General features: G+C 39.7%; 1 protein-coding gene across 1 annotated transcript; it reads left to right on the forward strand.

Moving 5' to 3' along the window:
• Nucleotides 1–614: 614 nt before the first annotated feature.
• On the forward strand, nucleotides 615–13,955 carry trpc4apa (transient receptor potential cation channel, subfamily C, member 4 associated protein a). The gene is made up of 18 exons (XM_059330015.1): nucleotides 615–773; nucleotides 3,214–3,342; nucleotides 3,470–3,586; nucleotides 3,758–3,815; nucleotides 3,942–3,997; nucleotides 4,204–4,332; nucleotides 6,306–6,507; nucleotides 6,607–6,792; nucleotides 6,881–7,023; nucleotides 7,123–7,254; nucleotides 7,350–7,408; nucleotides 7,611–7,796; nucleotides 7,965–8,055; nucleotides 8,176–8,316; nucleotides 8,449–8,560; nucleotides 8,913–9,025; nucleotides 9,229–9,435; nucleotides 11,097–13,955. The coding sequence occupies exons 1-18, from the start codon at nucleotides 648–650 to the stop codon at nucleotides 11,232–11,234; spliced, it is 2,325 nt and encodes a 774-aa protein (XP_059185998.1). The 5' UTR covers nucleotides 615–647; the 3' UTR covers nucleotides 11,235–13,955.
• The last annotated feature ends 53 nt before the right edge of the window (nucleotides 13,956–14,008 follow it).

The following is a 14,008-nucleotide window of genomic DNA, read 5'->3' on the forward strand; positions in this document are numbered from 1 at the left end:
TTTTTGAACATGCCTTTGTGACTTAAGCAAGATATGGTAACACTTTATTTTGAAGGTGTCTACATAAGAGTCACCGTAGTACACAAGCCTGTCAGAAACATGACATGACAAGTATCATGAGCATTAATGTTACTTCACAATGTCATTAATGTTCATGACACTTCCCATGTCATGTTTATGACACGCTCAAGTCACTCTTATGTAGACACCTTAGAGTAAAGTGTTACCAATATTAGTGTCAACAATAAAACACTGATAAACTAAACTGATAACTGAACAATCTCCCTCTAGCTCTTCTTTGCTGGCTTCTTATCTGATGCCTATGAATGTGGCAAATTGTCAAAGAAGTGATGATCTTAAAGGGGTAAAATCACATGATCTGATCAACTGAGGATGTAGGTGATTTTACCATAGGTGGCCGGTGTCATGAGGAGATGATTTAGGCAAAAAAAAAAACCCAATTCGGACAAAAAATGACACAGGCGATTATTTTAACAGTGTGACGATATATAAAATGTATAAGATTAAAATCACTTGATTGTTGCACAGTGTGCTTCTCTGCCAGCAGATGCCGCTTAATTACCTCCAACAATTCATCAAAGCCTTCCACTTCCTGCCCGAACAGCTCAGTTCAGGAAGAAGAAATAATGGCGACGCTTCTGGGGTCCGAGTCCCCCTGTACTGGAGGAAAACGGAGAAATTGCAATAGCAATATCATCACAAAGTTCACGGCTAGTAAAATTACTGGACGGGGTTTTAGTCGAGGGACACAGGTAAGAGAAACGATGCATGTTTTGACAGTAAAGACCTCCGAAAGTTGGTGGACTGAGACCAGGGACTTGCGCTTGAATCCAGCCTGAAAATGAAGACGTTGTCCCGGGAAAGTGACCGGGGAGCTAGTCGCTCCTGTCAGCTTTGGTTTAACAGCTAGCTACAGCATTAATGGGTGTTTCTAAAGAGCAAAGCTTAAACTTTGACACCATTGAGATCTGTATAATATTATGTGCTCGCTGACAAGGCAAACATCGTTAGCTTTACAACAAGTGTATGAAACAAGCTCCGCTTCAAGTGGGTCTTTTGTTGTTAGCCACACGTTAGCTTAGCATTATATGCCAGGTTAACAACCATATGGAAACGCTTTGAACTGGACGTTTGACTGGCTGTTGTTGATTTTGTCGGGCGTTGGGGGGGTCAGTGTTAATAGAGAGCCGGTAGTTTACTTTTAGAAGGGCTTAAATCCCGTTAATCAACGTCTGTAACATTTGCTAATGTTAGCAAACGGGATAGCGTCAGCTAGCGATCTAGCTAAGCCAGCTGAACAGCTCAGGTGATTACGTAACGACACACAAACCACAATAACTATCGTTTCCATAAATGGATCGGCCACGACAGCTGTTTGGACAAGTTAACGTTAGCAAGGTTATTTTTATTTCTACGCAAGAAAACATTAATGTGAGATTTGCAACTGTGGAACACATTTGTTGGGTTAGTTTCCACGTAACGTTAGCTGACTTGTTGTGATTTTGACGGGGCTTTCTGCACATGAACGCCGCACCTGTTCGACATTTTGACACAGTCAGCCGCAGTTTCTTTCTTTCACTTTGTCTCTTACACACTCTTTAGTAGACTCTAGCCCTTGAATGGCAAATTTATTATTCCTGTGCAGTGTCAGTATCGTGCCCTTTGCCTTCCTGGCTGACTTGCAGTTTCTAGGTAATGTGTCTTAGTAGTGAAGTCAAATCGTCACCCTGTTAAAATAATCGCCTAACTCATTTTTTCAAGTTTTGCAGGAAACACAAAAAACTTCACCTAAAGTGTAACATATGACATTTATTGATCATTTCTAACAAAAAGGATGTATTTATGTATGTCATTAATGTTCATGACACATCCCTTGTCATGTTTATGACACGCTCATGTAACTCTTATGTAGACACCTTCAAAATAAAGTGTTACTATATCTTGCTTAAGTCACAAAGGCATGTTAAAAAAATTGCCTAAGTCACATTTTATTTTGACTTAGGCATAATAAATTTGCTTAAGTCACACACTTGACATAGGCCATTATCTTAAAGGGGTAAAATCAAATGATCTGATCAATTGAGGATGTAGGCGATTTTACCATAGGTGGCCGGCGTCATGAGGAGATGATTTAGGCAAAAAAACCCATTTTGACAAAAAATGACTTGGGCGATTATTTTAAGTGTGACAAAATGTTACTTTTCAGGTAGACCTCCTAAATCTGAACTTATCCCTGATAACCATGAAAATGTTGGTTTTGACAAGTTTTGTGTTTAGACAGCCCTCATAATTTGAACACCATGCAACATGTAGTATTGTAAAGTCATTGCTTTTAGGAATGCTTTCCAGGGAGTCGGTCATTGTTATCATGTCAAAAGCTGCTGTCAGGAGCCCAAAACATTCTTTAAAAAGACGTCCTCTGCTTTTAAAAAAACAATTTGTTACCTGTATAGAGATCCATATGTGACATTAAATGTATCTGCATTGGTTCAAAATGAAATACAGATGTGCATTATTAACTTGAATTAATATCTTCACAAATATGAAGAGTTACTCTTGATCATTCCGGAAAATCCCAATTCAAAATGCTCCACAAGAGTTTATTCTGAATGAGAAAAATACAGTTCTACATGTGCTTACATCACTATGCTGGCATTTGATATGCTGTAGGCGTAATTTTAGCATTTGGCTGCATATTGGTGCCTTGCTCCACAATGCATGTAAACCTGCTGACTTTTAATGAGCCAGAGCAGGACTCCCATACTACAATTTTAGTGATTACAGGAATAAAATAAAAATCTGCTTAAGTTTAATTAGTTTTAGTTTCTGTTCTCCTTGTTGCAATAGGGTGCTATATGTATAAAGGTTTGGCTTACCTGTGATCTCATGTAGAAGAAAACTGGGATCTTTTGTTTGTGTTTAAAGTTGTACATGTCTGTTTTCATGAGAATTATCTGAGACTGAATTTTCTTATGCAATTTAATGGACCATATATCCATACACTTTATATAATGCAGTGCATATTCTTTTAACTCTAAATCACACTTTGCTTTCTCTGGATGAAAGTAGCCTGACATCCACTAGTACAAGTAAAAATAGACCTTTTTAAAACTGCTGAATCCTGATGCAAATAATCATACACTTTTACTGTGTGTATTGCACTATTTAAGTTTGCCTCTTTTTGTGTCTCAGCTCCCAGAAGGCCTGCTCCAGGAGAGAGATAAACGGGCCAAGTGGCATGGCATCCCTACTCTGCTGCAGACGCTCTACGAGAGCAGCCATCCCAACAGTGACCTCTCCCATGCCCACAGCTTTCTTAAGGTAGCCACACAGCACTACTCCATCCAACAATGTGCTGTGAAATTACATGTTTTACCCAGTTGTTGCTGAATGTTGTACTTTGGAGCCTTGGTGATGTAAATTTCATGTGGACAATGGTTTTTGTCAGGTATTATCATCCCAGCTCTCCATGGAGGCCATGTCTTTTGTCACAGAGGACAGGAAGACCGCTCAGGAATCCACCTTCCCCAACACGTACACCTTTGACCTCTTTGGTGGTGTCGATGTAAGTTTGACATTCCTAGTGCTTGATGCTCTGTAATTATTGGACTTAGAAAAGCTTGGTACCTCTGGAGAATCCGTTGTCATGTGTTGTACAACTCATGCGGAGAAACTGTGAATGTAAAAATAGTATTTGCTCACAGCACTGAATGTAAATGTTTCTGTTTCCCTGAAGCTGCTTGTGGAGATCTTGATGAGACCCACATTAACTATGCAGAAGAAAAAACCCAACGGTAAGTAGTGACATCGCAAAAGTGAATGTGTCTGTTTGTAAACATGTTTTTACGAGAGGATAATTAATTTCAAGTTCATGATTTGTTGCAGCAATTAGACAAACGTCTGTGTTTCTTTTACAACAGTGAATGATGACTTGGTCAAAGACTGCCTTAGTGTTCTCTACAACTGTTGTATATGTGTAAGTATCCTATTACATTTTGTACAAACCAGAGAAATGTCAAAGGTTTGTCATACCTTGCTTCAATTTAGCGCATGTCTACAAATAGCAGTTTTTTCCTTCCAGTAGGTTTGTTCTCTTGTATTGTTTCAAAACAACAACTTTTTTCAGACTGGAACAGGCACATGGTGTAATTATCGTGCAACTGTACTTTTTCCAATTCACAGACGGAGGGGGTCACAAAGAGCCTGGCAGCGAGGGATGACTTTGTTCTGTTTCTCTTCACCCTGATGACAAACAAGAAGACCTTCCTGCAGACTGCTACCCTAATTGAAGATATTCTTGGAGTCAAAAAGGTTGGAGTTTTACCTGTATTATACTTGTAATAAATTCTCAGCATGAGCATGTTAACATTGTTTATGGCCCCTCCAGAGTTAAAAGGCATACAAAGTCACTTTATAATTTATGCTGTAAATGTTTTTGTTAGTAAGCAATGGCCGTAGAAATTACTTTAATAGGATATTCCCGTTTCCCAAAAGTCAGTCAAATGTGATTACTAATTTAATTTTTTCTGTGAAAATAACATCCTTTTTTTAATCTTTGCTGTGCGGATACTTTTGTATTATGTGCTGGCTCTGTTGTCCATGCACAGACACCTCTGATGCCAGAATGATTTTGCTTGGCAGAGTTGTTAACACCCAAATGTCACACCCATGCCTTAATTTTAGAATCATGCTGTGCTCTGCATGAATTTCTCTTATATATTATATTATAATATTTTAAAATGCATATCACTATCTTTTCTTAGCTATGTCTAGTGAATGCTTTGTAATTTACCAGCTGATTGTGTGCTGTTTTCTTTGTGCTTTGTTTTTAGCCAGACGTGTTGTGTGTGTGTGACTATTTTAACAAGACTAGGTCAAAACCTAGTATATGGCTGACCGCGTTTGGTCAGTGTGATTTTGCATTTAGTGTCTATGGTGTAAATATTTTGGATATTAGTAGTTGTTATGCTTTTGTGCCGGTTATACAAAAAAGTAATAAACCTCATGTCCATCACTCGCTGGTGTCACGGATGAAATAGAATTCCATTCTAAAAATATTAATATTTAGTCTCACAGAGACCTCCCGCACTTTTTTTTTATGCGTCAGGTCTATTTTTGTGGTGTTTAGTTAAGCATTTACACCACAGACAGTTGTTTAAAAAACACAAATATCTGCTGTTTATGTGTTTTGAACATATTAACCACATCTACATTCATTGATTATGAAGCCAATGACAACATGCTTGAGGCATGCGATGAGGACGTAGAAGATGAAAGTAGACCAGCAGCCTCTATCAGCCCCGCCCCCTGAACAAAGTGGTTTACTCACCCATTCATTCATTCAGTCAGTCACATAGACCCTGTGTGTAGGGCTGACCTACATGCTCCGTCAAGGTGTTGTGCCAGCTTGTCGAGGCTTTATAGACACTTGTATTTCTAAATTTAAGCTATAAAATATTAACTGGACTATCTATACTGCAGAGCTTGATATAGATTTCCAAAAAATGGGTTGCTTTTGATATTAAAGAAATGATCACAGATGGATATTGTGATATAGCAAAGGTATTTTCACACATGTTTCAGGCAGACGGTGCACAACATGTCTACATTGTTTGTGATGGTTTTAACAACAGTTGGTATGTTACATTGATTTTGGCTAGTGGTGGTAAATGAAGAAAAATGTTAATATGCAGGTATCAAAACCTGTCCTTGTTTTCAAATAAATATTTTTGTAGCAATGTACGATTATGAATAAAAATATGCCTGTCCTGTTTTTAATTGCCCTGTTCCAGCGTTGCAGTGGCTTTTCTTTTCCTGTATGGATTAATAGCCACAGAGAACATAATGTATGCGTAGGCATACCTTGCATGGATTATGCATTAGGCCTAAGGAAGAAATCCTGAGAAAATGCTTTTGCCTTTGGCAACCTGTCCTGAGTATTTGTCAGTATTTAAGAGCACAATAGATCAAAACATCACAGGGAATTCAGCCTGGCAAAATTAATTGCGAGCCATTGCTGCAATGCTAGGGAGAGAAACGTATACGGGACACAATTCACTATTTATCTGTTATGATGACTGTTGGTTGTTGTTTTAAGAATGGAAAATAAATTTCATATTATGTGTGTTTTACGTGTAAATATCTTAAGCTTATGTCCATAAATGTATCTATTGAAATATGAAAAAAAACTGCTAGAGTTTCAGCAGGTAGCAAATTCATAAGTTAAATGCCACATTTCTTTATGCTTTCAGTTTGGTAACGGTTCATATGTTTCCATTTTCTAGGAGATGATTCAGTTAGAGGGTATTCCCAACCTGTCCGGCCTGGTGCAAAGCTTTGACCAACAACAGCTCGCCAACTTCTGCCGCATCCTGTCTGTCACCATCTCAGAACCCGATGTAGGAAATGATGACAAGCACACCCTGTTGGCCAAAAATGCACAGCAGAAACGCAATGCTAGTCCCTCACGGGCAGAGGTCAACCAGGGTAGGTCGTCTTCATTGCACCAATTCTATAGTACTGTAAAGTATTTTGCAGTAGAATAGTTCAGTTAATTGGGAACTGTCAATACCATTTCTCCAATAGTAACCCTGCTGAACATCCCTGGCTTCATTGAGCGGCTGTGTAAACTGGCTACTAGAAAGGTATCTGAGGCCACAGGGGCTAACTTCCTGCAGGAGCTGGAGGACTGGTACACATGGCTGGACAACGCTCTGGTCTTGGACGCCCTCATGCAGATGGCGACTGAGGAGGCTGAACAAAGCAGCACAGGTGAGACGAGCGTAAATTGTGCTGCCGGTCCCTCACATAAATCCTATTTACTTTGATGGTGATTTTTTTTTTTACTCCTCACCTCCAGAGTCCTCGGATGAGAGTTCCCTGGCCACCAGCCCTCTTAGACATCGACTCCCCCAGTCCATGAAGATTGTCCATGAGATTATGTATAAAGTAGAAGTGCTCTATGTGCTTTGTGTCCTCCTTATGGGCCGACAGAGGAACCAGGTACTGAACAGCACACATCTCTTCCTGCCTTGAGATTTAAGCTGGTCCAAGCAGAGTTAAGTTATGTTTGACTGAGCCCTGTGTTGTGTCTCTGTACAGGTGCACAAGATGCTGGCTGAGTTCCGTCTCATCCCAGGGCTCAATAACCTGTTTGACAAGCTGATCTGGAGAAAATACACTGCCTCAAACCATGTGGTCCATGGCCAGAATGAGAACTGCGACTGTAGTCCAGTATGAACTTTGAACTAGTTTTGGGCAATTAAATAAAGTTGTCCCTTTTTTCAAGTTTAACACAAGCAGTAACCCTCTTTATTCTCGTTGTGCAGGAAATATCCTTCAAAATCCAGTTCTTGCGGCTACTTCAGAGTTTCAGTGATCACCATGAGTAAGTGACCCTAGTTTTTTCTGGCATTTAAACTGTTCAATGCTTAAAAATAATAAATATTTCATTCATTTTATTTGATTATCAAGTGACTGAAGTTAAAGATTTAACTCATAAATAATACATGGCATCTTTTGTCCTTTTTTAACAAGCAACTTTTTTTAAAGTGACGTGCAAGGGTTAAAAAGTTTTACTTGTCTTGCAGGAACAAATACCTCCTGCTGAATAGCCAGGAGCTGAATGAACTGAGTGCCATATCCATGAAGGCTAACATCCCTGAGGTGGAAGCACTGGTCAACACAGACAGAAGCCTAGTGTGTGACGGGAAGAAAGGCCTCCTCACACGCCTCCTCACTGTCATGAAGAGGGAGCCTCCAGACTCGTCATTCAGGTCTGCATCCCATGGGCCAAAGATGCTGAAGATAAAGATGTTGCTCTGCCTTCTTGAAAGTTCCTGATATTGAAGCATCAGGATTTCTGCTATTTTTAAAAGGATTTCTCAAGATTTGTCTTTAGTTCTGCTTTTCCAGATTTCTGAAGCTTTCTGTTGTGTTTCTAGATTCTGGCAGGCAAGGGCAGTGGAAAGTTTCCTCAGAGGAGCCACCTCCTATGCAGACCAAATGTTCCTCCTGAAGAGGGGGCTACTAGAGGTAAAATTACAACCACAGACTCTTTATCTATGAAGACTGCCCACATTGCACAGATCTGTCCTTTCTCTCAATGTCTCTTGAATGACTGGCTGCTCACCTTTTGCCTCTGCCCCTCAACAGCACATCCTGTTTTGCATCATAGACAGCGGCTGTACATCCCGAGATGTCCTACAGAGCTACTTTGATCTGCTCGGAGAGCTAATGAAGTTCAACATTGATGCCTTCAAAAGATTCAACAAATATGTCAACACTCCAGAGAAGGTATAATTGTACACTTTAAATGTGTTATTAAAATCTATATGCTGGCCTAACAAATACAATTTTACAACTACTTTACAGCTTTTGTGGTGTTTAATTGAGTGCGTTTAATAGTGTTTGATGTCTCTTCTGTAGTTTCAGACTTTCCTGACGCAGATCAACAGTTCTCTGGTGGACTCCAACATGCTGGTGCGCTGCATCGTACTTTCATTGGACCGTTTTGAGAGCCAGACTGAAGATGTCAAAGGTAAACCGGGGATGGAGCATTTACACATGTATACCAGTTAATTAGGGAACAACCAAAGTTGTTGAAATAATTAATTGTTTTGGACTGATTGATCAATCAGTGGTTGAATTGAATCTGCCAAAATGACCCTGTAGTGTGAGGGGTTTACAGATGTAAACTTAATACAGACTAGATCAGATCAATGGAATATTAAGCGAAGCTTGCAATAGTATGCCTCCATGTTTTTTTTTTTTTTCCTGAAATCATGTTTGATAATGCTAATTTCAGTGAGAGCCTAAGTAAAAATTCAGATTGTGTCATCCTGCTTCTTGGAAGTTTTTTAAGTACATATTTAATTGTTTTTTTTTCTTAGTGGTGGAGGTGCTTTCTGAATGCTGCCTGCTGTCCTACATGGCCAGAGTTGAGAACCGGCTGTCCTTCCTCTTCAGACTGATCAACATCATCAACGTACAGACACTCACACAGGTAGGCTGGAATTATTAGATCCACAAATTTAACTAAACAAATTACACACCAATGCAAGCTTCAAGTACTGTCAGCTACAATTGGCCTTTTAATTGATTTTTATTTGTTAGGTGTGTGTCTGTGTATGTGTATTGTGATCCAGAATAGTTCATCTGTCAAACCTTGATCCTTTTTACATCCATCCCACCACATTTATCCTGCAGGAAAATGTGAGCTGTTTAAACACCAGTCTGGTGATCTTGATGCTGGCCAGAAGAAAGGCTAAACTGCCCTTCTACCTCAACGCCCTGCGGGAGAAGGAGTATGCTGAGAAGTACCCGGGCTGCCTGCTCAACAACTTCCACAACCTTCTGCGCTTCTGGCAGCGCCACTACCTCAACAAGGACAAAGACAGCACCTGTCTGGAGAACGTGAGTAGCTCTCACTCTTTCCTGAACATTATTCAAGCATAAGTAAAAGGCTACACAAGCAGCAAGTCAGCTGTATGCTGTGCGAGTCCCCTCTTTGGTATATAATGTTTCATTCAGTCACTTTTCTGTCACATTCACAACATTCTGACAGAGAAATCACGTGTGCATGCTGTGTTTAAAGTGCTGCTTCATAGTGATGTGTGTAATTTGGCTGGAACACAAACCTGTACAACTGGTTTAGACCTCTATATTAGTTAAAATGGAAAAGAAAATCTGAGGTGATTTTAAAAAATGCAGCTGCATTGTCTCCCGTCTAGATGACACTTATTGCCTGTGAGTGTGGACTATTGTAAGTTTAACACACTTTACACTGCAAGAAACAAATTACCTTTCCAACTGAAGGAGACTGGTTGTGACTTTGGTTCCTTGGCCATTGTTCATTTCTCAAAAATTCCTTAGATCACCCTTGAACATTGCGGATTGATCAACACAAGCACCACAGGCATCTTCTGAAGGGTCCATTCTTAGCAAGTGTTAAAGGACAGGAGAGATACGAACAAAAAACACAAATATCTTGATCACGTTATCCTTATGTCTCCAAATTTCATCCATCATCTTGCATCTTGAGGTGAAGCAGACAGGGAGAAGCACTTTGTATTTTCTGTTATGATTTTTTGAGGGGTTTTTTTGGTGTAAAGGGGCCTTCATTTTTGTATCAAACCCTCATGATGCTGTAGTGATGTATGCATTGATTACAAATCAATGGTTGGCGGCATCTCAATACTTACACACATCAGTGGATTGGAATTGGGGTTGTACGTGACAGAGTGGCTGCACACAGAAAATCCAAAATAGGCCTTGAAAGACAAATGCAGAACGTGTACATGTATTCTTGTTGAGTTATGCGGATAGTGTCTGTTATTGTGAATGTATGTTCAGGTAATCTGTCCCGTCTGATTGAATGAAACTGATGGATGCCAGAGCTTAGTGTAGCTTAGTCTCACTGGCAGTGTCTAGCAGCAATAGCAGCTTCACTAAAGGTAAGAAGGTTCACATTTTCTAATGGTAAGGTTGACATCCTATCTACTTGATAGCTTTGCATTAAAGCGGCATTAATAAGTATTTTTATATTAACAATGGGTGAGTTGATTATCTCTGACATGAAAGGCTTCACTTCTAGTGACAAACGCAGCGTCAACTTTACAGCTTTACAGTTCCGCTCAGTTCTCTGGTGCATTTTATCTTGTTTCCACTCATTGCTTTGGTTTAAAGGCAACTTTTGTCATTTCACTCACTGCTCTCCTCAGCATTTCAGTTGATTTTTTTCAGTGTGAAAGTCAAATGTAGCGTATGTGCTTGTACTGCTGCCACCAAGTGGCCAGAAATGGAAATCATAGCTCCTTCAATCTACCTTACATTATATAGTATACAGTATAACCTACTCAAAAGCTGAAGATGTTGATTTGTATAAATACAAGGTTTTGATCACTTTGATATAACGCAACTTAATTCACATTAATGGTGAAATTATCCGCTAAGTATACATGTAACTAGACAACTATTTTCAGCTACTTACCAGTACTACATATTTTTGCTAGCTTATAACAAGCACTAAGTCAAAATTATTTTTCTTGTTCTAAATCCTCTGATTTCTTCCTCAGAGCTCCTGTATCCCCTTCAGCTACTGGAAGGAGACGGTGTCAGTGCTGCTGGGCTCAGACAGGACTTCTCTGTGTGCCATAGCAAGCTACATTGATGAGCCCTTCATGGATCTGGACAGAGACCTGCTGGAAGATTGACCTCCAGTGTGTGCACTCAGTGCGCTGGGAGTGGGACAAGGCGGACGGTCACAGGGAGTATGGACACCTAAAGCTGGTGATGACTCCACTGAGCTGAGCCATCCAGGCGCTTCGTGACTGCGTTCTGGATGTAAAGACTCGCCTGTTTTCTGTCTGTACCTTTCACATTGAGGCCGTCATCACAGATGTGATGGGACGTAATTTTTGCCTGGCTGTCATCTTCTCACTAATTTACCGGGCTCTTCTTCAAAGGAAGAGGAGGAAACCTGTATCCCACCCCAGATTGGCCACATCGTTTAACAGACAATTATGGGACCTTCCGAAATGACACCTGCATTGGTTTGTTGCTTTAGGTGGGATTCAAATAGAGCCTTTTATATAACCTATAAAAAATTCTATGGAAAAAAAATGTGTATGATTCAACAAAGTATATGTTAGAAAAAAAGATTTTCACATGGACTTGGTTTGGAAATGGCAACAGCTTAAACTGTTAGTGCAGGTGAGTGGTGCGTCACAGGGCTGCCAGGAGCCCCACTCCCCCACACTCTCTGTTCCCACTCCACTGCCTGACCTGTGGGGGTGATATTGGAGTTTTTTGCAGGGGTCTTCTCAATGAACAGCATTTTCATTTAACCTGTCTATGGGTCTGTTTTATTAGGTGGCTATTGTTGACTGGTGCTTTCTGGCTCTACTCAGCACATTTAGGTAGCTTGTGGGCCGGCCGACATGTTTCACAAATCAAACGGGGCTCCTCTCACCTAAAACCATCCACCCTACTGTGGCTTCAGAAGCTTCACCCAGGGACTCGTTCCTTCACCAGGTTCCTTTTTGATTTACTTTGTTGAAAACAATGGCTTTTAGCTCTGGATAAACTGTAGAATAAAACATTGCACAGATTAAATTGTTTTTATTGTTTATTATATTTTACCACATTTGTTGATTTAAAAAACATTTTCATTTTGTAACAATTTGTATCCATGTTGTGAGAGATGCTTTGGGAAGAGAATAAAACTATGCAGGCGCTAGTGTTAAGATACCACTTTCATTGTTCTAGTCCACACTTAAGTTTATGTGAATTAGCCTTCTGCCCAACATCATCAGCACTGGATTGAAGGTACCACTTTCTCTGGTCTCTTAAAGTCTTTGACTACAAGCTGAGAATGACAATCTTTCTATGTGATGGCTCTTTTTTGCATGGCACCACTTGATCTTTAGTCTGGATAAAGATGACGCAGTGGGCACGGCTACGTTAACGATGTGTTCACGGCCTGAATGTGCAGCTGTTTTGTGGAATTGAAAGATGCAGATCTTATTTGGTGTCTCAAATTAAACGGACCCAACCTGAGATAAGTACAAATGGATGAGCTACCTCATATTTTATCCTGACACCGTACAGATCAAACCACTTCTGATGACAAGTGTACAGTTTTACTCCCAGCATGTCATGAGTCATAATAAATGTTCATGTGAATGTATAAGGGCATTTCTACAGTTGGCCCCTGATGCCATGAGTTGCTAGTGCTATGCCGCCTTGGGATGCAAACACAAACGTCCTTTACACTTTGAAAGCCTTTTATTTGCTTTAAAGCTAATTAACCAGAAATGTTTCCTTTTTTTTTTTCTAGCTTTCATTCAGCATGTCTTAAATCTCTTGATGGGTGTGCACATACTTTGAATTAGTTCATCTTTTGTGCTTTGCAGTGAAGTTGATACACTTTACAAGTGCTTCTCTCTTACAAATTCTCAGTTTCTTTGCTGGATGCCCGAGATAATTGCAATGGTTTCATGATAACATGAGGTGATTTGACACAGGGTACTTCTGCAGTGGTGTTACCTTCTTAGTACTGATCGTATGTTATCATTGATCCAAATACCCTCTTATGACTCCAGTCATCCACCACTGAAGTCAATTACGCTATTGGTATTAAAACATGAATGTTGTGAGCGCTTTTCTGGAGCAAACTATATAAACAATCTCTGACTTCTGTAGCTTTGTGATCTGAATTTCAGAGAGAGTGATCCCTCTGTTTGATGCACAAGAGAATTGGTTCTCAACACTTATGCTGTATGTGGTGTGATGCTCCTAGTAGGCCTTAGATTTCATCCATTAGTTTGTATAGAAATGGTGAAATGTTATCCCCTTGGCCAAGAACATGCTGCACAGTGTTAAACATAACACTATTTGGTTTTTATTTTGGATCCCTGATGCTTTGACTTTATTACCTGGAGATTTATGTAATGTTTGGCATGAGGAGGATATTATTACACATTTGCATCCAGTCTTGGAACTCGCACTCAAAACTCAGACCATGTGGTGCTTTTTTGATCAAATATGATTGTCTCACCTCACCATGATCGACAGCATCTATAGTGTTTGTTAAAAGAAATTACCTTTAGAAGATGCGGATTGTCGATAATCCTGGTGTAAAATTAAAATCTTTAATTTTAGATTACCCATGTTTTTCATGTGTTGGCATTGAATATTGCATAAAATATCACATGGTTGTGTTAAAATTTCACCTCTGCACACTTCAGTCTTAATCTCCTAACCTTGTTTGACCGTCAAACAAACAGAGAAAGGTTTCATGTTTTAGTTTCTTCTATAACTACTTCTGTAACTAACTGTCACCCACATGTTCCTCCTCTAATGCTGGTATTGAACTTCATTTTCCTTATTTAACAGCTGTTTGTCAAATTAATAATATAATAAATTCTTCTTTAGACCTTCTTTGTGGGATTTCTATCTTTATCACATATTTATACAGAAAAAAAGA

The sequence above is a fragment of the Centropristis striata genome, chromosome 3, assembly GCF_030273125.1.
Source record: "Centropristis striata isolate RG_2023a ecotype Rhode Island chromosome 3, C.striata_1.0, whole genome shotgun sequence".
Lineage (NCBI taxonomy): Eukaryota > Metazoa > Chordata > Actinopteri > Perciformes > Serranidae > Centropristis > Centropristis striata.